At 41.3% G+C, this 23,430-nt stretch overlaps 1 protein-coding gene across 3 annotated transcripts in view; it reads right to left on the reverse strand.

Moving 5' to 3' along the window:
- Positions 1-13,731, reverse strand: part of VPS13A (vacuolar protein sorting 13 homolog A) — a 153,405-nt gene extending 139,674 nt beyond the window's left edge. For all 3 annotated transcript variants that reach the window (XM_083576421.1, XM_083576420.1, XM_083576422.1), the window contains exons 1-5: positions 13,092-13,731; positions 9,642-9,685; positions 6,593-6,635; positions 2,640-2,735; positions 1,431-1,532 (exon numbers count right to left, since the gene is read on the reverse strand). In XM_083576421.1, coding sequence (XP_083432547.1) covers positions 1,431-1,532; positions 2,640-2,735; positions 6,593-6,635; positions 9,642-9,685; positions 13,092-13,191 — 385 coding nt within the window. In that variant the 5' untranslated portion in view covers positions 13,192-13,731. The remainder of the gene's footprint in view (positions 1-1,430; positions 1,533-2,639; positions 2,736-6,592; positions 6,636-9,641; positions 9,686-13,091) is intronic.
- Positions 13,732-23,430: the final 9,699 nt, after the last annotated feature.

Below are 23,430 nucleotides of genomic sequence, written 5' to 3' on the forward strand. Positions count from 1 at the left end.
TTTGAGTTATGAGAGTTGGAATTTTTTTCAAAATGACAATTTTGGCCTTGCCGGACTACACAAAAACCTTAAACGCTCAGCCCAGAAGTGAGATATTTCCAAACTAAATATACCAATCGTTTCAGAACTTCATGGGCTTTAATATGACATGACACATGAAGAACTTAGTACTTTAAATTTCAAAGTTAATTTACATAATTTAAAATTTTAGAAAGTGATTTAAAACATCAATATGATTAAAAATCTCCCCAAAAATTTATTATTTCATATTTCTATGAGCTTCTTGCAAAATTTCATCTTGGGATCTCAATGGGATCACATTAAGTTATACACACACACACACACACACACACACACACACAGTGGTACCTCCGGCTGCAGACGGGATCCGTTCCGGAGCTCTGGTGAGATCCCAAGGTTTCTGCAACCGGACAGACCGCTTCTGCACATGCGTGTGACGTGGTAGAGTGCTTCTGCACATGCGCACAAGGCAAAACACTTCCAGGTTTGCCCCTTTCGCAACCCAAAGTTTACGTTACCCGAGGGTAACGTAAGTCAAGGTGCTACTGTATTTTACATTGTTCTGTTTAGGATAAATAGGTCTTCCTGGAGTAAAATGTAACAGAATAAACAAGACTTCACACCATATTATCAATTACTTCAGGCATATCTTTAAAAAGATATTCAATTAAAAGGCATCTGGAAAGCTAGTCAGGCTAGTCCAGCAAGGCCAAAATTGTCATTTTTTTTTTAAATTTAAAACTCTCATAACACAAAAACAGGATGAGATAAAATATTAAATTTTTAGATTTAAACTTAGTTCCAATTGTTCAAGAAGTGTACAAAATTTTAAGAAAATTCAACAACATGAGGTAAAGAAAATCATCAAAAATTGGACTATTTGATATTGAATGATCCCATGTTATTATTACAAATAACTATTTGAGATCTTATGGTTACCTAAATAATTCACAAAATGGGAAACCAATCTACCATAATTTATAATGGGTTGTGCCTCTTAGAAGATTTAGCAAAGTGTAGCCAAACCGTGGCACACTTATCTTTAGCAACAGCATGCACCACAATTAAAAAATAATGTTGGTTAACCAAAGACTCAGAATGTGACTCTTCTAAAATAAATCACAGTTGAGTAATAAATAACCACAACATAAAATCAACTATTCACAAAACATCAGCTTCAACTTTCAATTTTACCAGACAGTCTTTTTTAAAAAATTACCCTCATTCCTCTGCACTTTCACTGAAATGTAAATCTTATCACTCTTAGGGCACAATATTATACATCTCTGTTGAGAAGTGTGTCCCATCAATGGGACTTTCTTCCAGGCGAGTGGGTACAGAATTGCAGCTTTAGATGTTTGGCAACTTCTACTCCCACAAATAAAAATTGGTATTTTCCTTTTCCTTACTTATGTCAGCGATCTTTTGCTTTGCATCTTCTATTCTTTGAAGTTCTCTCTGCTTTGCTTCTAGTTGTTGCTTTAGTTCTTTTTCTGCATCATATTTAATACCTGACAAAATGGATGAATTAATACAGTACTTCACATTTTTAAGATCACAATAAAGCCAAGTTGTGAGGAAGCAGGCAAATAATTTATTAAACAAATCAAAGCTATAAGATTTAAGACATTTTCACATATTAGTGCTGAATCCAGTTTAATAGAATTTCTCAATCACAAAGTAACTTCAAAATTTCTATATTGTCCTATCCTGTGTTTGTGCTTTAGGGTTCACACTCTTAAGAGTAAGGGGAAACCTACCAAAAGCCACTGCATTCCTTTTCTTTCGAAAACAAAACATTCCATTTCATTTTTAATGAGGATTGTGACTTTGGAAAAGCTACTTAAAAGTCATTCCTGTGTCTGCATGCAATGGTAAAACAGGTTTGGGGAACCTGTGGCCCTCCATACGTTGTTGTACTACAACCTCCTTCATTCCTCATCATTGGCCATGCTAGCTGGAGCTGATTTTAGAGTCCAACAACGGCTCAATTTGCATATTATACTAAGGGCTTAGCCTGAACATGCTGGGTCCTGAGGAGATTGCAGCTGCTTTGCTCTTCACCAAGCTTTTGAAGTAAGTAAAGCAGTTAAGATTAAACGTAACATGTTGCCTCATGATTAAGGCCTTTCTTGCTTAACCACAAGCTTTAGCCAAGGTTACTAAGCCATGGTTAAAGAGGAAAGATGCCCCTCCCTGCCAGCTACTCCTAGTTGCAAACCTATCCTAATGCTCTTAGTACACAGACACTGGCAGCTTCTATAATCAATGACCATCCCAGAGTGGATGGAAGAACCACTCCATAGAGCTGGACAGGGGTGGAACCTGCTCTTTAACGAACCATATAGCTAGGCATCGTAAGATAGCTCAGGCATTAGTAATGGACCCTAGACACTTGACAACACTGAACATTACCAGCCAAATTGTTGGCTGGTAACTTGGGAAGGCTGGCAGCATTTTCAACTCACTGAGGAAGATTTGTTTTGTCAAAACGTGGTAATATCTGATATACAGATCATACTGACTAAAACTATTGCATGAATAAAAACAAAAAGAAATTCAATCAAATAAACATGATTTTATCTTACCGAGTTACATAAAGAAACAAATCTACTTACTGGCTGTAGGCACAATAAGTAAGAAAACTTCATCTAAAACAGCTTCAACTGGTTGAGTATAAAGATTTTTCCATGGAATTTGCAAATTCAATTGACCTATGAATACAAAGGAACATATACTCTTACTGCAAATATTTGTATTATGTTTAATCATATGTAATTATTTTTATAAACAAAATTAACCCTGTTTCTGGTCACTTGTTAAGCCAATACAACATCTCCAAATGCATATCTAAACCAAGGAATATAACATCCTACTATTACAATGCTTTACACAATCAGGGCCTCACTACACATTAACACTAACAACATAACTTGAAGTTGACTCTTTAAAAAAAGAAAACAGCAAGGGCTGAGTGTTAACAGTCGCCTTAAGGCAGCTGTGGAAAACCTCTGATTCACAGACCAAACCTGACACACCAAGCTTCCCCAATTGGCCCGCAAAGTCATTTTGGTCAAGTCACACCCACCTGCCCTACACCTGCCATCATATAAGGGGTGTAGGGATACAGTACTAAAACAAAATGGGGAAATCACTTAGTAGGGCCCTGCTGTCTGTGAAGTGCTTTGATGACCCTGACTACAGAAAAATCATCTGAGATCGTTTATGATGTCATTTGACTGACAAGTGGGTGGCCCTAACCACACGTCAATTTTGGCCTGCAAGATAGGTCATTATAATGAACTGACTAGTGGAGAGAAAAAGATTCCCCATCCCTGCCTTAAGGAATCCTAAGGGTCAAGACGTACAACCCAGATCTCATCTGTCATGTCACTAGCATGTCACACAGATGGTTCACATCACCCGCTATTTTTATTCATCCTGTTTCACTCAGTAGACAGGATGGTGCTTCTGAATGCAAAGAAGTTGTGCAAATAAATGTTTGTCCTGTTCTAATGAAGTTCCTACAGGTTGCATCATTCCTTCCTTCACACTTCTATCACCCCACAGTCTTCCCACTGCAGACACAAAGTCTGAATCACCATTTCATAGTCAGAAGTCTAAAAAGATTAATATTCATGTTCTAATTAGGTTTGTAAAAGATAAAAAGCCACAGTCTAAAGCTGCTTTAATCATACTGGAAACCAAACAGCTCTGTTTTTTTTTTAAAGTGAACATTATCTGATAGGATTCTCCAAATAATAATAATAATAATAATAATAATAATAATAATAATATTTTATTATTTATACCCCACCCATCTGGCTGGGTTTGCCCAGCCACTCTGGGTGGCTTCCAATGGAATATTAAACAGAATAAAACATCAAACATTAAAAACTTCTCTAAACAGGGCTGCCTTCAGATGTCTTATAAAATTCAGAAAGTTGTTTATTTCCTTGACATCTGATAGATGTAATAAATGCAAACAAATAATGCCCCAAATGAAGAAAGCAATATATATGAAACAAACAGAAAAGGTATAAAGAAACAATCTGGATATTTGAACCAGAATTCAAGAATTTTTTATTGATATAATAGAAAGGATGTATTTCAAAGATAAATCTAACAGAATGAGAAAACCAAGAAGATACATTATCTTTTCTGTAAATTAAGTCATTTGTAAACTGCCAGTTATAAACCAATTTACTATGAGTCATCATGTACTGCAAGTTGCCCAAAAAGGTCACATTATTCTGGAAGTAAGAAAATAGCTATTTTAAAATGAAATGTGCATTTTCTCATGTTTATTTATATATATACTTTTAGATCCAAAGCTGTATTAATTGGGAAATTCGGGGTTCTTTATAACCTATCAATGAAAAACAACATTTAATGAACAAAAAAAACCTGAATGCTTAACCTACAATGAAATTGTATGAAAATGGGACATTTAGTGGTCCACAACAAATAAAACTACACTGCATATTAAAATGCTATTCAATAATTATTTGTAGAGCTGACACCAAAATAAGGAAGTCTTACAATGCAATCCTATCAATATTTAGATTTACATATTCTATCATGCTACAGAGCCTCACAAGTAGTTATAAGAACTCCAATGTTAAGAAATGGTGCCTGGATTTCCCTTTTTCCTCCTCTGTCCTTCCTTGTATATTGCTGCCCGAGAGAAGGAACTGTATTTGTTGGTTTGTTTTTTTCTATAACTCATTCTAGGTGCACTGCCAGTTAAAAAGCAGTATAAAGGTAAAGGTACCCCTGCCCATACGGGCCAGTCGTGTCCGACTCTAGGGTTGTGCGCCCATCTCACTTAAGAGGCCGGGGGCCAGCGCTGTCCGAAGACACTTCTGGGTCACGTGGCCAGCGTGACGAAGCTGCTCTGGCGAGCCAGCACCAGCGCAGCACACAGAAACGCCATTTACCTTCCTGCTATAAAGCGGTACCTATTTATCTATTGCACTTTGACGTGCTTTCGAACTGCTAGGTGGGCAGGAGCTGGGACCGAACGACGGGAGCTCACCCCGCCGCGGGGATTCGAACTGCCGACCATACGATCGGCAAGTCCTAGGCACTGAAGTTTTACCCACAGCGCCACCCGCGTCCAAAAAGCAGTATACAAATACTTTAAACAAAATAAATAAATATTTACTCATAATTTTTTTTTGGCCAGGGGAAGGGGGACCTTAATGGCTTCGTGAGCCAAATCTTTATCTCCCCCCCACCCCAAATGGCAACTTTGAACACTGGGGAGACCACCCACCTGTCAATCATCTGACATCATAAAGAGACTTCAGGTGACTGTCAGGAAGGTTGTCCCACCCACCTGTTGAAGCTGCCCATGAGGATGGGAGGCGATAGAAACCAAGCACAACTGAATTCCTGCCACATCAGCTGATGCACAGAGTTCATTCCTTTCTGCAGGGTTCAAGTGTACCAGCGAGTTCCCCACAGGAAACTCGCTAGTGCACCTGAACCAATCAGGAATGAACTCCCTGCATATAAACTGATGCAGCAGGAGTTCAATCCTGGTGCCTGTAGCAGTAGCCAATCCAGCTGCCTCGCTATCGTACCGGACTTCACATATGACATCAGATGTAGGGCAGATATGCATGGTTTAAATGGCCTGGCAGGCCAAATTTGGCCTGTGAGCCAGAGGTACCCTAACCCTGTTCTAATGCGTTCAATGAGCCTATTTCCAGGTAAACTGGAGTAGGATTACAGAATAAACCAATTAATCATATGCATTTTAGTTGATTAAATATGCATAAAATTTGCATGTGAATGAAAAACATGCTTTCTGTGTGCAAGAGAAGGTGGAATGCTTTGTCTATAAGATGACATCTGGCATCTACTGTTTTTATAAGAACTTGTGTTAAGAACAATCATTTCTTACTTTTTTAATCTGTTTCCTCTTTAATTAGGGGCACATTCAACTAAGACTGCCTCCCTCCATTCTACTTATCTGAGATAAAGTCCTACTAAAGTCAATAGGATTTACTTCCAAGTAGACATGCATGGTAAAAAGGGACCCTGACCATTAGGTCCAGTCATGGTCGACTCTGGGATTGTGGCGCTCATCTCGCTTTATTGGCCAAGAGCCAGCGTACAGCTTCTGGGTCATGTGGCCAGCATGACTAAGCCACTTCTGGCGAACAAGAGCAGTGCACGGAAATGCCGTTTACCTTCCCACCGGAGCAGTACCTATTTATCTACTTGCACTTTGACGTGCTTTCGAACTGCTAGGTGGGCAGGAGGAGGGACCAAGCAACAGGAGCTTACCCCGTTGCGGGGATTCGAACCGCCGACCTTCTGATCGGCAAGTCCTAGGCTCTGTGGTTTAGCCCACAGCGCCCACCCGTGTCCCAGGCATGGTATTGCATAGTAAATGCTCAAATCCTAAATATATCAAAATCTAGTAAGTCAACAATTAACTGCTTATCCAAATACAGGTCAATAAAATAGAATAACAAACTAAAATCAACTCAACTCCAAGTTGACAATTTTAAATATAATAATTGTTTATTGCAGCAAAATATGATAGAATTCAACTTACCGATATGCCCTGCCTTAACTTTAAATGGTACATCAAACTGATACTGTAAAGATAATTAAAAAAAAAGTTATTTCAGCAACAAAATTAGTTATTTTAACAGTACAAACCATACACATATATTTTACTGCTTTTCAGCTTTGAAGATAAATAATTAAATATCATGCAGCAAGTGAGACAACTTTCTAGTACCAACTACGCTGGTCAAATATTGTGAGCCCAAGAGCCTGGATACAATGTGACAACACAGAATTAATGAAAATAAAATAAGTGGGATTGTGCCCATTGTCTCTGGACTACACTCATTCAGCATAATTCACAGAACTCACATGTTTATTGTCTGTCCATGCACAGACTCTCCATGCATGACTGGGGACCTTGAAAAAAGCTGGATTCTTCATCATGTTAACAGGGTCTAGATCACACATACGGTGCCTATGCACAAACCATTCTGCTTATTTACTCTAATGATGTTCACTCTGTGAAGCGTTAGGAAGTCAGAGATTTCTTGTTCTGTTCCCCTTTATAATGCCAGTGTTCACTTTAGACTCCATAGATCAGAGCTGGCAAACCTGTGGCCCTGCAGATATTGTTGGACTTTCTCAATAGCTCCAGCCAGAATGGTTAGTAGTGCGGGATGCTGTGATTTGTAGTCCAGCACCACCCAGATATCCATGGGTTCCCTACCCAGCCTTTTTCACACAGCTGCATGCTGCAAGCATGTCCCTGAGTGAATTTCTGCACAGTTGTGCAAATGTTTATTTCATATATACTGTATTGCCATTTCACTTACAGAAACAAGTAGTTTCATTTTGATTCATCCTTGGCAATGGAAACTTATGAACTTTCACAAGGTAGGTTGTGGTTCTGGGGTACAGAATCTGTTTTGCATGACAAAGGTCCCAGTTTACTTCACTAGTATCTGGAACCCGCAGACCCATCTGAAGAGTCACTGTCAATCAGTGTAGACAATACTGAGCTAGATGGAGGATTGGTCTGACAGTATAAGGCAGCTTTCTATATTCCTATGTTACATTACTGTCAAGATGACTGCATAGAGAAAAATATGGTTTTCCCCATGTGTCATGGGACAACCATTCCTCCACCCAATAGTTTTCTTCTGGCAATCTCCCCAAGAGCAACAGCAACAGTTCCAGGTGGCTGCTATCTGGAATCTGTAGGAATCCAGTTTTATTGCTAGTGATGAGGCCAAACTCCATGGAGGTTTGGGCAAAACAGTTGATGAGTCTCTGTAGAGCTTCCTCAGAGTGCACTGTCAAAGCTGCATCATCTACAAACAATATCTCCCAGATAAGAACCCATTGCTCCTTGAAGGAATAGGAGAGTAACAAGGGTAAGAATATGCCAAAGAGAGTAGGCGCGAGGACACAGCCCTGTTTCACACCACTTCTTTATAGGGAAGGAGTCTGATGATGAACCATCATACTGGATGGTGCTGTGCATGTTCTTGTGGAAGGACACAATCATATTGTGAAGCTTAGGTGGGCATCTTATCTTGTTCAGCAGTGTGAAGTCATTTTCAACTGACAAGGTGAAAGGCCTTTGTCAGGTCTATGAAAGCGATGCACAAGGGGCATCTCTGTTCTCAACACTTCTCCTGCAGCTGGCGCAGTGAGAAAATCATGTTAACTGTTGACTGCTGAACTCTAAAGATGCATTTTTACTCTGGATAGATCTTGTCAGCAAGTGACGGTAATCTGTTGAGAACTACACAGGCCACAGTACTCAGCAGGGAGACTGTATTATAGTTGATACAATAATGGTGGTCACCTTTTTTTAATAGAGGGTCACAATGCTGGGGTCCTGTACGTCTTGTGGCATGAATCCTTTTTCTCCACACTGCAGGAGAAGGCTTCCAAACTGGTAGTCAGCCATCTTAGGCTAATATTAGGAATGATGACTCACATTCATCAAAATTTAGCAAGCATTGTGAAATAAAGATCTTTGTCCCTTTTTGCAAATATTAAATTTCATATTACATGCTTATTTGATTGAACTTTGATGTGCTAATTTAAGAAAAGTTTTTTGTGTTTTCAGTTTGGAATTGCAGATACAAAATGTTTTCTGTAAGCTATAATAAGAGACCACTCTATTGATGACCCTACAGAAAGACTACCTTACATTATATATTTAATGTATTTAGTAAAAAGAATTTACTAAACCATATGCATGATTATCCATTGAGTTTAAACATGGAAAATGTTTAAAATATACATTTGGCTTTTTGCTGCTGCAAAAGACGGGCCCAGATTTGTTTAAATACATGTGAAATCTGTTTGAAGATGTTTCATTTCTAATTTAAAATTCTGACTGTGTTTTACATTGATTATTGGGTCTCATGTTTTATCTGCATTGCTTTATATATCATGTTCTATAGAGCAGGTTGGCTCAGGACTTAGTTATGCATTGAGTAGACCCACTGAAATAAGTGGGACTTAGTCATGACTAATATTAGCTCCATGGATTTTATGGATTTATTCTAATTATGACTGAGTCTCAAATTACCCTAGTGTTTTTGCTAGCTTTAAAATTGTGAGAATTTATGTTCAATTACTTGTATTAAGGCCTAACGATGTAAACGGATATAAATATATTCAGTCCTTTGTAGGTTTACTCAGAGCTAAGTCTCACCAAGCTAAGTTTCTCAAGTAAATGTGCATAGACTTAAAACCTTACATTTCCCTCTGCAACACACGTCCAATGCTAAGACAGTAGGTCAGGAAATAGAAAAGGTTTAGAAAGGGCAGCAAGCTCAATAGATTTTGAATTACATGCATAAATTATTTGTCCAATGGCAACACAGTTTGTACTGTATTGGTTCATTTACTAAAGAACAGGGACAGGGGATCTGTAGTCCTCCATATGCTCTTGGACCACAACTCCATAATCACTGGCCATTGGCCATACTGACTGGTGATGATGGGAGTTGGAATCCAACAACATCTGGAGGACCACAGGTTCCCCATGCCTACTACAAAGTTAACACTTGACAACAGTACATAGTTAAAAGTTTTGTTTGCTCTGAACTTACCAGTGCATTTTCTTTTATTTCAAGATTCTTAAGTGCTACAGCTCCTGTTATGAAATATATATATATATAATTGTAATTAGCAAACTACTTTAACACATCAATCTCTTTCACAGCAGGCAACTGACAAATTACCCCAGGTTAGGAACTGCCCACCACATAACATCCATCTTCCCAGGATTCAATGTCAGTTAACTTGCCCTTGACCAGGCATCAGGTTTTGCACGGCCTCTCCTGATTTGGATGTTACAAAGACACAAAGCTGGGTATTAGCAAGGTACTGATGACACCTCACCCCAAAGCTCCAAATGACTGCTACCAAAATCTTCATATAGATGATACCCTGCAGCACCACACAGCACAATTGCTGGAGGACTGAGAGTTAATCACCTAACGCTATCCTCTGAAACTGACTCTGGAGATAGGATCAGAACAACTATAAAACAACAACCCCCAATATCCATCTCACATAGCCAGTTCAAAAGGATACCATGGTCAGTGGTATCAAAAGCCACTGAAAGATCTAGTAAGAATAATATGGTCACATTCCCGCTGTCCTCTTGTTAAGGTCAGGGGGAACAAGGCAATTTCAGTCCCGTAGCCAGGCCTGAACCCCAACTGGAATGGGTCAAGATAATCAGTTTCATCCAAGAGTATTTGGTTACCCTTGGGTCACAACCCTCTTAATCACCTTTCCCAGAAAGTGGGTATTTGAAACCAGGTGGTAGTTGTCACAAGCCAATGGGTCCAGGGTAGGCTTTTTCAGGATGTGTCATTGCCTCTTTAAAGATAGCCAGGATCTCTCCTTCCCACAAAGATGTATTTACTATTCCATGGATCCACCCAATCATACTCCCTCAGAAACTATAGACAGCCATGACAGACAAGGGATGAGGGAACAGATGGTTTGCTGCATTATTGCAAGCACCTTGTCCACGTCATCAGGCTGAGTTCCAGTTAAAGACTGCAAATGTGAGGCTATGTGCAATTCTCAAAGATGAAAAATCCACAAGTGTGGGGTCACTACTAAAAGGGCCCTAATATTGCAAACCTGATCAACTTTAATGGTAGCCCAGACTGCATGGCCTCTTAGGCTGATCTTTGGACCTAAGAACTTGTCTCAAGCCATTCAGAACATTAAAGGTCAACACCAGCACTTTAATCTAAACCTGGAACCAAATAGATAACTAGTTCAATTTTGATCAAACCAAGTAGTCTGCACAAGATTTCTAGTGGCTGAATTTTACACCAGCTGAAGTTTCTGAACTGTTATTAAAGGAAGTCCTACACAAAGAACATTATGGTAGCCTAGTCTAGAATATAACCAGAGCATGTGCAACTGAGGCCAGTTTCTTGTTTACTCCTCTACCTCTTAAATTATGAGCCCAGATCCTATGCCAATTAAATGTGCTAACCAAACTGAACCTCCTTGTCACTCTTACTTATGTATACACGGCTTGGTTGTGGTAAACCTGAAAGCGGTTTACAAAAAGATAACACGATAAAATCAGGGGGAAATACAATAAATTAAAGCAGACAAGAAGTTAAAATACTAAAGCAGATTGAAATTCTCATCAGCTTTTCTTAGCATCTGGATAGGCTTGACTAAAGAAGAATGTTTTTAGCAGGCATGAAAAGAATATATTGAAGGCACCTGCTTTATATCAATAGAGTTCTTACACATAATGAGTATTACATGGCACCTGTAATAGTGCCAATTCTGTGGATGGAACTGAAGGTACAGATTAACTCTGTCAAGCAAACTTCCTAATTTTACTGTTAATATCACATAAGGTTTAAGAGACATTACATTAAATCTAGGAAAATATGAATTTCCTTTACTATACATAGGCACAGCATGTCCTCTTGTTAACTACAGAGTTCAGACAAAGCTGTTTACTTTAACTGTTTATCTTTTTTCGGTTCCCAACAGTTATTTTCACTCTAAACACTTTAAAGATACTTTTAACACACAGCTTTCAAGATTCATCTGGCTTAGTTGCAAGTTATATACTGTACTGAAGATCCGGGCACTAATACCTCAAGACAACTCTTGCCGAGTAACCATTCTGATTTAGGTTTACATGTGACCCTATTTCACACGAGTGCAGCTGCCAGAATTTGCCTGCTCTTAGATTAGACCGAATTTTGTGTTGCTTGTTTGAGACGAACCATGCCAATACACTGACAAGATGGAAAACCTGTTTGTCTACATTTTGTAAATAACTCCTTCTATTGCATTCAAAGCCAGTATACATTACAGACCTGCAACATCTGAAGCAGCCATGTGTTCCCTTTTACATGAGATGTACACAATGGATACAGGTGGCTGAGAGCCATCTGCTTATTGTATGTAATGTATGTTGTTGTTGTTGTTATTATTATTATTATGCCAATATATAGAGTCACATCAGCTTTTTAAATATACATACAGATTACAGACCTGCAGGATCTACCTGCTAAAGTGGTAATCTGTAAAAGCAGCCTTCAGTGTTTCTCTTTCCTTCTACAAAAAGTTTAGTAAAACAATGGCCCCATTAAAAAACAGTCACTCGTTTGTGGCAAATGTAGTTGATACAGTTTTAAAAATTACTTATTACTTGTTTTCAATAATGCAGTGAAGCAGCATGGCAGCTGCCTCGTCAAAAATACTGAGAGGTTAGTGTCACAAAATGAGGGACCACAATGATGCAGAATGATCATACAAATACACACTAATTTCTATATACTGTACAGTATTCCACTTTTAAAAAGAAAGCAAATAGTACTGCAACCTCGCTGAAACTAAGCAGTTCTTTATATGATCAGGGTGGAATGCTGCCTGGGAACTTTATGAATGCCACTCTGGGTTCCTTGAAAAGCAGAAAGGGTGGATATGAAATAAACTGCAGAGAGATTAGGGCAGATGGATGAAAACGAAACTTTTTTTTAAACCGCTGTTTAAAATGCTTTGCTTCCACAATGTGAGCTGTCAGATATACACAGAAAAAAACGTGCAGTGCCAACGGCAAAAGCAGTTACGCTGGGTGGGTTTTTGTTTGTTTCCGCTCCACCCCAACTCCAGAACTGGACCCACCCGAGCTGGACAGGGCGTGGAAAGGAGCAAGCAGCTGGCCCGTAGCGTGCTCCTGCCTCCCGCGCCCGGTGCGGCCAGGGCTCTCGGCCACCCAAACTTCCGACCCGGGAGCAAGAGGTGCGGGCGGCGAGGCGGGGAGGGCGAGAAGGCGCTGCGCACGTGATCGGGCCTGGCGCGGCCCCGGAGCGCGCAGGAGCGCCAGCCGCCTGTGGGACTCGTCAGGCAGCCGCCCTGGGCCCCCTCACGCAGCAGCAGCAGCAGCACCGGCCGAGAGGCGCCCCCGGGCGGCCTCGGGAGGAGGAGCAGCGCCGCCGCCGCCGCCTCCTCTGCCTGGGAGGGCGAGGGGTCAGGCAAGGGCGGCCTCGCCCCTCACTCACCTCCCCAGATGCCGAGCGAGAGCTGGGAGCTGTCCAGGTTCACCACATAGTCGCCCAGGAAGCGGTTCAGAACGTCCACCACCACCGACTCGAACACCATCCTGGGAAGCGGCTCCCGGCGAGCCTCGCTCCGCCTTCAGGACGCCAAGGGAGGCGGAGGAGCCCCCGCCGGCCCCTTCTCGGGCTCGCCCGCCCGCCCGCCCGCCGGACACAGGTCTCCGCCGCCGCCGCCCGCTGCCTCAGCGCGCCGTGGAGCCAGACTGGCCCTGCCCTGCCGCGCAGGCGCACCGGGGACGCTGGGGCGCTACCGAGGGCCGGCCATGAGGAAAGCGCTCGCTCGCTCTCTTCCCGCCTCTCCCTTCGCCCAGCCAGGCAGCGCCAAAGATAGGCTGGCGGCGGCGCGCACGCGCGGCCTCCCGCCCCCTTTCCGTCAGGCGGGCGGCGTTCTTCGTCGCGCGAGACTGTGGCGTCGGTTAAACTGCCCCCTCCGCCCGCCCCCGAAACCCGTGTGCCTTGCCCTTCCTCACGTTCACCGTGCCGTTAACGGGGGGCCGCGTGTCCACATAATTCTGCCCCAAGGGAGTCGTGAGGAAGCAGCGGGTGATGCCGCCCTAAAGATCCGTGGGACCCGCCAACCGTCTAAAGCGGTGCAATATGCACCGAGAGGGTTGCCGTCTGCTGCACAGCCCTTTAATTCCCGGGTGCGTCGATGTCACTTCAAGATTTCTAAAGCCCTCTGGGTGTTATTTACACGTTTCTATGTATTAAAAAAAAAAGAAACTATTTATATAGAATTCTAGAGTTGGAAGGGAACCCGGTCATCTAGTCCAACCCCCTGCAATGCAGGAATCTCCAGTAGGTCATGCATGACAGACATGGGGGGGGGGGTCAGCCAAAGTTGTTGTGTAGCCTTATGAGGCTTTGCCCTCGGGTGGGAAAAAGTATTGCACCCGGGAAAGGGGAGTCAACAGACACTCAAGGAATAGTTTCGGAGAAAAAGCTTTTTTTCTACCATCCATGAACTGGTAGAAGGAGCAAGTGTGATAGTTCACAAACAAGCGCAGGTTCACAGTCATTTGCACAGAGCATATATTCCTCTTCTAGTTCCCTCCCCTTTCTCCTCCTCCGAAGTCCTGCCTCGAGTTCCCCTGAGCATGAACAGAAAGCTCCTGTCTTGGGACTCTCGGGACTCTTCCCAGGAAAGGGGGTGAGAAACCAAGGGGGGCTTGAGGAGCCTTGTGGTTCAGCATGTCCAAGATGTTGCAGCTGAATGAGATAAAAGTCATTTCTCAGGCTTGCTTTGAACAGAGCCTATTCATTAGCTTTTTGAAGCCTTCTCGTGCTGATAAAAGTAACATTTTGCCTATGCACAGCATCTTATGAGAAAAACAGAGGAAAGCTTTAGCTGTGGATTTTTAGAAGACAAAAGGAATTTTGGACAGTTTTGAGGCCTGGGGTGATTATTGAGGGGGGGTGACTTCAGGCCTAGGTGGGGTCACCTGTCCTCACCTCCTTCAGTTGAACTTTTTTTTCTGAAAAGGAAGGCGTTATCGGGAGGGGGGTGGCAGAACCTCAGTTAATTAAATGCTTTTCACTAATATCTGTGGATGCCCCCTCTTGGCTACACCCATGCTGACAGATGGCCATCCACCTGGACAACATTTAGCATGGTAAGTTTACATTTGATGAAGAAGTACATAAACTGCTTTCGGAAAACCAAATAAATTTTACCTTCTGAAAATGTCAGGTAATGCTAAGTAATTATAACATAACATAACTGCAAGTACTTGGCAATCATTTTTATTTATTTTGATGCAATTTTACACAATTTAACTTACCAAGCAAAACTAAATTATATTTATATCCAAAATATATTTTCAATTCCCAAGTCACGTCGCAACCCATCATTTTTGGAATTTGAAAGTTTTAAAATTCAACATTTCCTTTGGGCATAGCTAAAAGTTCCTATGTCCATAAATAGCTGCATTCAAAACACACATAGACCATCAGAATACAGTATATTATTTTGCTAATGGCAGGAACAATGCCATTTAACTGCAGTGTGTTCCTTGAAGTGTTTATTTGTATAGCTGCCAGAGATGAGGTTTACATTCAAATGCAAGTGCTGACCAACATGGTTTGATAATTGATTCAATTTAAATTTTATTTTATTAGCATGGTTATACAACTGTTCTTCAACTTTTAAAAAAATCTATGAAGAATACTTTTCAGAGATCTGGCAGGGTCAGGAAGAACGTGCAACAGAGAACTAGCCTCAAATTCCATTATTAGAATGCAAATTATTTCCCTCCAACTAGACCAGGCCCATTTTTACCATACATAATTATAAGATTCAGGACTATGGCATGGTTCACCAATTACTATTGGGTATGAAATTCTGCATCAACCTGCCCTGACGCTCACCCACCCTCACTTTCCCTTTAAATTGTGTTTCTCTACTGTAAATATAGGCTTAAAAATATAAAGATGGTGCGTAGTGAAATTTCAGAAATGAGAGTGGGGGCTAAGCAAGATTTCAGGTAAACACACTGATTCACGTCTAACGTTAAGTCATTTGTTGTTTAACAAATCACACGTTAACCATAACTTGTCCCACATGGTTTCATATTGTGGTTAGTTTGTAGTAAACAATCATAGTTAAACTTACGGGCAATTTGAACACTCAAACTATGGTTTAATAAACCATGACTTAGTGCTTTGTGTGAAACAAACCAGTTGCCGGTTTATCACTATGTCCCTACCCTATGGCTAACTGAAACAGAATATATAGTGCACTAAAAAGTAAACATATAAGATAGGCTAAGTTATACAGTTAATATTAATTATACATTAATATTGAATTTAGAGAGGGACACGGGTGGCGCTGTGGGTTAAACCACAGAGCCTAGGACTTGCTGATCAGAAGGTCGGCGGTTCGAATCCCCGCAACGGGGTGAGCTCCCATTGCTCGGTCCCTGCTCCTGCCCACCTAGCAGTTCGAAAGCACGTCAAAGTGCAAGTAGATAAATAGGTGCCGCTCCGGTGGGAAGGTAAACGGCGTTTCCGTGTGCTGCTCTGGTTCGCCAGAAGCAGCTTAGTCATGCTGGCCACATGACCCGGAAGCTGTAAGCTGGCTCCCTTGGCCAATAAAGTGATGTGAGCACCGCAACCCCAGAGTTGTCCACGACTGGACCTAATGGTCAGGGGTCCCTTTACCTTTACCTTTTATTGAATTTAGATGTGTTTTTAAGGCACATAATATTGTTATAGCTTTGGGGGGAGACCCACCCCCAAACCCTAGAAATGAATAAATGGTAGGATTTTGTTTATTTGGGATGTGAAGGGAGAAATACATGTTGCAGAGGAATTCCTGGGCTGGTCTATGCAAAACAACCTGGCCAAACTAGGGCCATTAAGAAACAATTGAGGGCCATTGGCAATGCAAAAGAACTATCCTCCCCCCTTGCCCAGAGACAGGGGTGCCAACTTGAATAAAGTATTAGGGGGCAGGTAAGTCTTGCCCAGCAGTGTAGTGTGGGTTGCCAGCACCTGGGGCGGGCACATGCAAGCTGGGGGGGGCGGGGCAGGGCAGGGCAGGGCAGGGCAGAAGGTGAATGGAGCCTGTTGCACCAGCCCCGAAGGCCTGGCCCGGGCACAGCTTGGCTTGTGTCTCCATGGCTCTAGCCTTAATGAGGGAGTCTGTAGTGGGGCGCCTGGTTGCGCCCCCTCAGAAATCTGTGCCTGGGGCCATGGGCCCCCTGGCTCCTCCACACTATACACCTGACCCCTCCCCACATAATCAGTCAGCACGGCGCTCCATGCATCTCCGTCGAAGAGGCAGCCCGGCGAGCCTCAACGCCTGCCGCTCTCTATCCCGCCACCAATTAAAATTTCTTTTGTTTGAAAGTGCTTCCATTTTAGAATTAAAACACCCAAACCACTGCCCCAATGAAACTTGATTGAAGCTTTCCCATGCTGTCCATAAAGAAAGGCATTCTGCCAAAATCATTAAGTCACCTAAGGTGCATCTTATCAGCGTAACATTTCCAAAGTAAAAGATACACCCCATTAACAAGTCAATGAAGTACTGAGCATTGATTTTAAAATTACAGTCGAAGTTTTACGATCTAATTTATTTTAAATTTATTTAAGATGCTCTGAGATGATCAGGAGATTGATTTTCACTCTTAGTACATATATCTAGAACTAGGAGGCAAAAGACCAGTTCTTTTGACAGCATAACATATACAGGTAGATTGTTTTTAGGAACAGAAAATCTTCAGAGTTCAGAATTTGGGGTAAGCATATTTCTAATAGATGACCTTTCAGTATGGTTGCTCTGCAGCTTGCTGAAATTTATTTCTTAAGAGTTTTTGTAATACAACAATACCCTTTTGTTGAAAGACTTTATTAGTCCCCTGCCAATAAAATAATAATAATAATAATAATAATAATAATAATAGTAATAATAGTAATAATAGTAATAGTAATAATTTATTATTTATATCCCGCCCATCTGGCTGGGTTTCACCAGCCACTCTGGGCAGCTTCCAACAAAATATTAAAATACAATAGTCTATTAAACATTTAAAGCTTCCCTAAACAGGGCTGCCTTCAAATGTCTTCTAAAAGTCTGGTAGTTGTTTTTCTCTTTGACGTCTGGTGGGAGGGCATTCCACAGGGCAGGTGCCACTACCAAGAAGTCCCTCTGCCTGGTTCCCTGTAACTTGGCTTCTCGCAGCAAGGGAACCACCAGAAGGTCCTCAGCACTGGACCTCAGTGTCTGGGCAGAACGATGGGGATGGAGCCGCTCCTTCAGGTATGCTGGACCAAGGCAGTTTAGGGCTTTAAAGGTCAGCACCAATGCTATGAATTGTGCTTAGAAACATACTGGGAGCCAATGTAGGTCTTTCAAGACTGGTGTTATGTGGTCTCAGTGGCCACTCCCAGTCACCAGTCTAGCTGCCGCATTCTGGATTAGTTGTAGTTTCCGGGTCACTTTCAAAGGTAGCCCCACGTAGAGCGCATTGCAGTAGTCCAGGCGGGAGATAACTAGAGCATGCACCACTCTGGCAAGACAGTCCACAGGCAGATAGGGCCTCAGCCTGTGTACCAGATGGAGCTGGTAAACAGCTGCCCTGGACATAGAATTGACCTGTGCCTCCATGGACAGCTGTGAGTCCAGAATGACTCCCAGGCTGCGCACCTGGTCCTTCAGGGGCACAGTTACCCCATTCAGGACCAGGGAGTCCTCCACACCTGCCCGCCTCCTGTCCCCCCAAAACAGTGCTTCTGTCTTGTCAGGATTTACCCTCAATCCATTAGCCGCCATCCATCCTCCAGGCACTCACACAGGATCTTCACCACCTTCACTGGTTCTGAGAGCATCTCTAAATCTGGGACGTCCCTGAAAAATAGGGACTCTTGGAGGGTCTGCTATACCTATTTATAGTTTTAAAATAATTCATGGTATCCTGCTCTGCAAAAATAATCTATGCTTTCTGTGTGCTATTTTTGTATTTGGCAAAAGGAAATGGAAAATCTTTTAAGTATACAGGTCTAGTTTTCACTTTATGTAAGGAGACTCAACCCCACAGCTACATGAGCATGTGGGTAAGGCAAATTCAGCGCTTAGCTTAGTGCAGGAGCGAAAAAAGGCTTTATTTCACCTGGGTCAATGACCCAGTTTGGCACCCCACACACACATTTGTGTACACACAAACACAGGCTGGAATCCTCAATGGTACCCCTCTGGTGGCTTCACCTGGGGCAAAAAAGCCACCAGCTAGCCTCCCCAGTACTCCAGTAGCCATGGCTCTGCTTAGTGAGTGTGTTAGTTTGACTATTGTTTGTTCTGCATGAAATGTACAAAGGGGGAAATGGCATGTTTTGCTTAAAATTAATTTCCTGTCTTTTTTAATGCTGCATTTGGGTTTGGCAGTGGAAAGATGATGATGATGATGATGATGATGATTCATTCATTTTACTCCCTTTCTATTAGGTTGCTGGTTCTGTAGGAAAGGCAAATGGAAGACAAAGGGCTGTATTGCCGCAGAGCTTATCACCCTGAAACTATTTTTCAAATAAATGTACAGTACTAGGTAAAATACAGGCACCATTCCAGAACATAGCAGACAGAAGTATAATTATGTTTTACAAATTCTTTGGGAAAATGTAAACTGAACAAATTCTAGCAAAAACGAAGAAAATTGTTTATTGGTTGATTCAAATAGCACCATCTGGTGGACACACAATTTCCTATTTTTCCTTGGACAGAATATTTCCCAAATGTTTTTATTAATTAGAATTGATTACTTGTGTTAACCACAGTTCTAAACTTCTTGTTCAGAGGCATCCCCTCTCTGGCCTCCATGCTCTAGTGCTGTATAGATTCAATACTCGTATGTCACCCATTGCTGAATGCACAAGTTAGAAGTTGATAATGCGAGCTACAATTTTATTGAAATTGACAGTTTTGCTTTCCCTAGCAATATAATTGTATCCTAGGTGTATATGTTGCTCGGTATATTCACTTTCTTCTTTAAGTTGACCATGTTTAATGTCAGGTCTACTTTCTGGTAAATTAAGCTTCTTTTTCTTAAACAGATATCCAATTCAGAAGCTTTCTACTAAGCCTTAAGCTTTAACCTTATGCTGAGTCCCACTGAACTCACTGGGATTAGTTCTGAGTAGACATATATAGCATGCCCTTTAATAGCAAACTTATGATTGTCTTATGCCTATCATATTGTAAGTTAAACTGATCCACCAAAAATGAGCTAGTGGTTTTTGCATACTTGGGTATAGAGAAGTATATTAGTTTTCACATTAGAAGAAAAATAAATGTTTAGCATGCCCTGACAAGAACCTATTCAGTTTCGGGAAGGTTGTTTCTTAAATTAAGAATGCCCTAAGTACTTTTCAAAAGGTTCTTTAAAAAATGTATAAAACATGGAAAGAAAACGTAGAAATAGCCTGGTAAGCGAGATGCTGAACTTTGGGAAGGAGGCAAGAGGGCTCTGACAGGGTCCTAGAATCCTCCCACCTCCTTCTCAAAGCCTAGTTAGCACTTTCCCAGCTTGGGGGGAAATGTCCAGCTTCTTTGAAAAATTGGACTGTCTTGCTGTATCAGGCACCTGTACTTTCTCAAAGGGTTCCCGTCTTCGATGAGAAAATGCTAATGACTCTTAAAGAGAGATGGAAGGATCTGCCAATTTTTGTTCTCTCAGTTTTTCATTTTTCCAATACAGTGGTACCTCGGTTTTCAAACGTCTCTGTTGATGGACTTTCAGTTTTCAAACGTCGTAAACCCGGAAGCAACTGCTTCAGTTTTCGAACACTTTTCAGAAGTCAAACATGCCCCGCAGCTTCCGTATTGAGTTTTCCATATTGTATTGAGGCTTCCGTATTAAGTTTTTGGTTTTCGAACGTTTCGGAACTTGTACGGTCTTCCAGAACGGATTACATTCAAAAACCGACGTACCACTGTATTAAATTCTGTTCTCGACATTTTGTAGCAATTTGCTATAATTACTACTTTAAAAGCCACCTGGAAATTCATCACCATTTTAGTGCAAATTTCTCCTAATAAACGTATTTTTATTTGCAGTTTTGACTAATGTAAACATTCTTGCAAGCAATTTCTCAAATAAAATGCAAGTTTATGTTATTTTTACTAATGTCTTCACTTTTATACACATTTTCCCCAAATATATTCATCTGGAGCCTCCTTTAAACATTGTTGCCACTTCTTAGCTTAGTGATAATATTATGCAATTACTGGGAGAGTTGCCTGTAGGCAACATGACTGATGGGAGCTATGCCATTTCTAAAAGCTTCGTGGGACTCATGGTTGCTGTTATTCCACTGGGAAAGCAGTGATGGGCTGAACAATGATTCTTGGTGTAACAGAGTATGGTCAATAGCATGGGCTGAAAACCCACCAAAATCCACAACAATTGCTCCCTCCAAACCTCCTTTCTCAATCTCTCACTCTCCACAGTCCTCAGAGGTTGATGCAAAGGCTCAGGGGATTGCAGTTGCCAAGGTTCCTGGGTTTGCTAGCAGCTTTCCTATTCTTTTTGCACCATTCTGACACTTTCCCCACTCTTTTCAGGCTTTTTTCACCTTTTTGCAGTTTAAATCACCTTATTTAATTATTTCCTGGGGTTGCGCATAGATGGAGTAGCACATAAGTCTAATGTGTGTAAGTGGGGTGACAGCTGGAATGCTATTTGAGGCAGAAATCCCAAGCGTTACAAATCCCAAGCGTTACAATGCTAAACTCCAGTCTCTGCTGCAAGAAGAGGGTAGGATCAGGCGGAGGGATCCCTCCGCTGGCCTCCGTTGGAGTCAAAGACGCTGCTGGGGGGGGCCCTGCTGCTGCTGTCACCAGCAGTCATTCACCCACCATCAGAACTTACGAGTCTAAAGCCCTGGAGATCCTGTGAGGTGTCGGATTCTCAGTCCCTGAGCTGCACCAGCCTGGAATTGGTGCAGCAAAAAAGAAGTACCGTAAAAACTGTTCCACCCTCCACCTTTGCCAATGCAAATGACTGCAATTTGTTTTAATACTGAATTTTGGGACTTTACTCCATTCTGCTGTTCTCTGGCCAGGACTTAGAATTGCTGTTATGTGGAGCTTCATACCAAATACTAAGTAAATCTCTGAGACATACTCCAAAATAAAGGTGTTTTTAACTGAGGTACTGGTGTGTAGGGGGGAACTTTAAGAAAAAAACACACAAAAAAACCAGTTGCTGGCACTACCAGTTTTCAGATGATTTTTATGTTTGCATTGTGGAATAATGGCTTAAAATCTGGATACTTCAAAATTACTTAATTTATCTCCCTTTCATGGTTACTATTTCGTTGGTTCTTCATGGTGAAGTATGAAGGACTAGTCCTTCTGAAATACAGTCAAACCTCGGTTTTCGAATGTCTTGGTTGCCGAATGTTTCGGAAGCCGAACCCTGAAAACCTGGAAGTGAATGCTTCCATTTTCAAATGCGCCTCGGAGGTCAAACAGCTTCCGAGGCACATTTATCCATTTTTCCAATGCTAATCCACTATTTTACCTTTTTTTTTTTTTTTTAATTATAAATTTTTATTCATATTTGCACATATATCCAGAAAAAACATAAACAAAAAATCCACCACATACCTTATACAAATTATATCCACTTCACAAATCATAAATAAAATACATAACTGAACTAGTCTCAACTGAGCCTTGGACTTCCCTCCACTCCTTTGGTAAGTATCGAATAAATTATATATTCGCGTACTTTTTAACTCTTTTACATAGGCCTTTCCCGCTGTTAGAGTTATTTCAACCCCGCCAGTGTCACCTGAGATTTAGATTCCATATACATTAAATATTTCTTCCAATTATCATGAAATTTCTGTTCGTCTTGGTCCCTTACTCTTCCTGATATTCTGTCGAGCTCAGCATAATTTATCATTTTAACCTGCCAATCACTTATGTTAGGTATTACTTCTAATTTCCAATTTTGTGCTAACATAATTCTTGCAGCTGTCGTAGCATATAGAAACAAGGTCTTGTCTTCTTTTTTAATTTCTTTACCGACCATTCCTAACAAAAAAGCTTCTGGCTTTTTGGGAAATGTATATTTCAAGATTTTTTTAAGTTCATTATAAACCAATTCCCAAAAGCCTCTCACTTTGCAACACGACCACCACATATGGTAGAGGTCACCTTCTACCTCTCTACATTTCCAGCATCTTTTATCCTTCAACTTATAAATCTTCGCTAATTTCACTGGTGTATGATACCACCTGTATATCATTTTCCACAGGTTTTCCTTTAGTGCCGTGCATGCCGTAAATCTCATATTCTTGTTCCATAGTTCCAACCACCTCTCAAAGTCGATGTTATATCCAATATCCAATATCTATCGCCCACTTAATCATAGCCTCCTTCACCTCCTCATCTTTTGTATACCACTCCAGCAAAATATCATACATCCTTGACAGTGTTTTGTTCTTACCTTCTATAACTTCTACATTAAATTTAGATTTTTTATCTTCAAATCCTACTTTCTTTTTGTCTTCTTTTAGCAGATCATTTACTTGGTGGTATTGCAACCACCCTGTAAATAAATTTTTGATCTCTTCATATGGTCTAAGTTTAATCCCTTTATCTGTCTTCCAAGTTAGTTCTTCATAGGTGGCATTCTTCCCTTCCATGTTTATTTTTTTTATAGTTAACACCTCTATTGGTGAAATCCACCAAGGTGTCTTCCTTTCCAATATATTTTTATTTCTTTCCCATACTTGGAATAGTGGTCCCCTAAAAATATGATTTAGAAAGCCTCTA

The sequence above is a fragment of the Podarcis filfolensis genome (assembly GCF_964270895.1).
Source record: "Podarcis filfolensis genome assembly, chromosome: 11".
In the NCBI taxonomy this organism is placed as follows: domain Eukaryota; kingdom Metazoa; phylum Chordata; class Lepidosauria; order Squamata; family Lacertidae; genus Podarcis; species Podarcis filfolensis.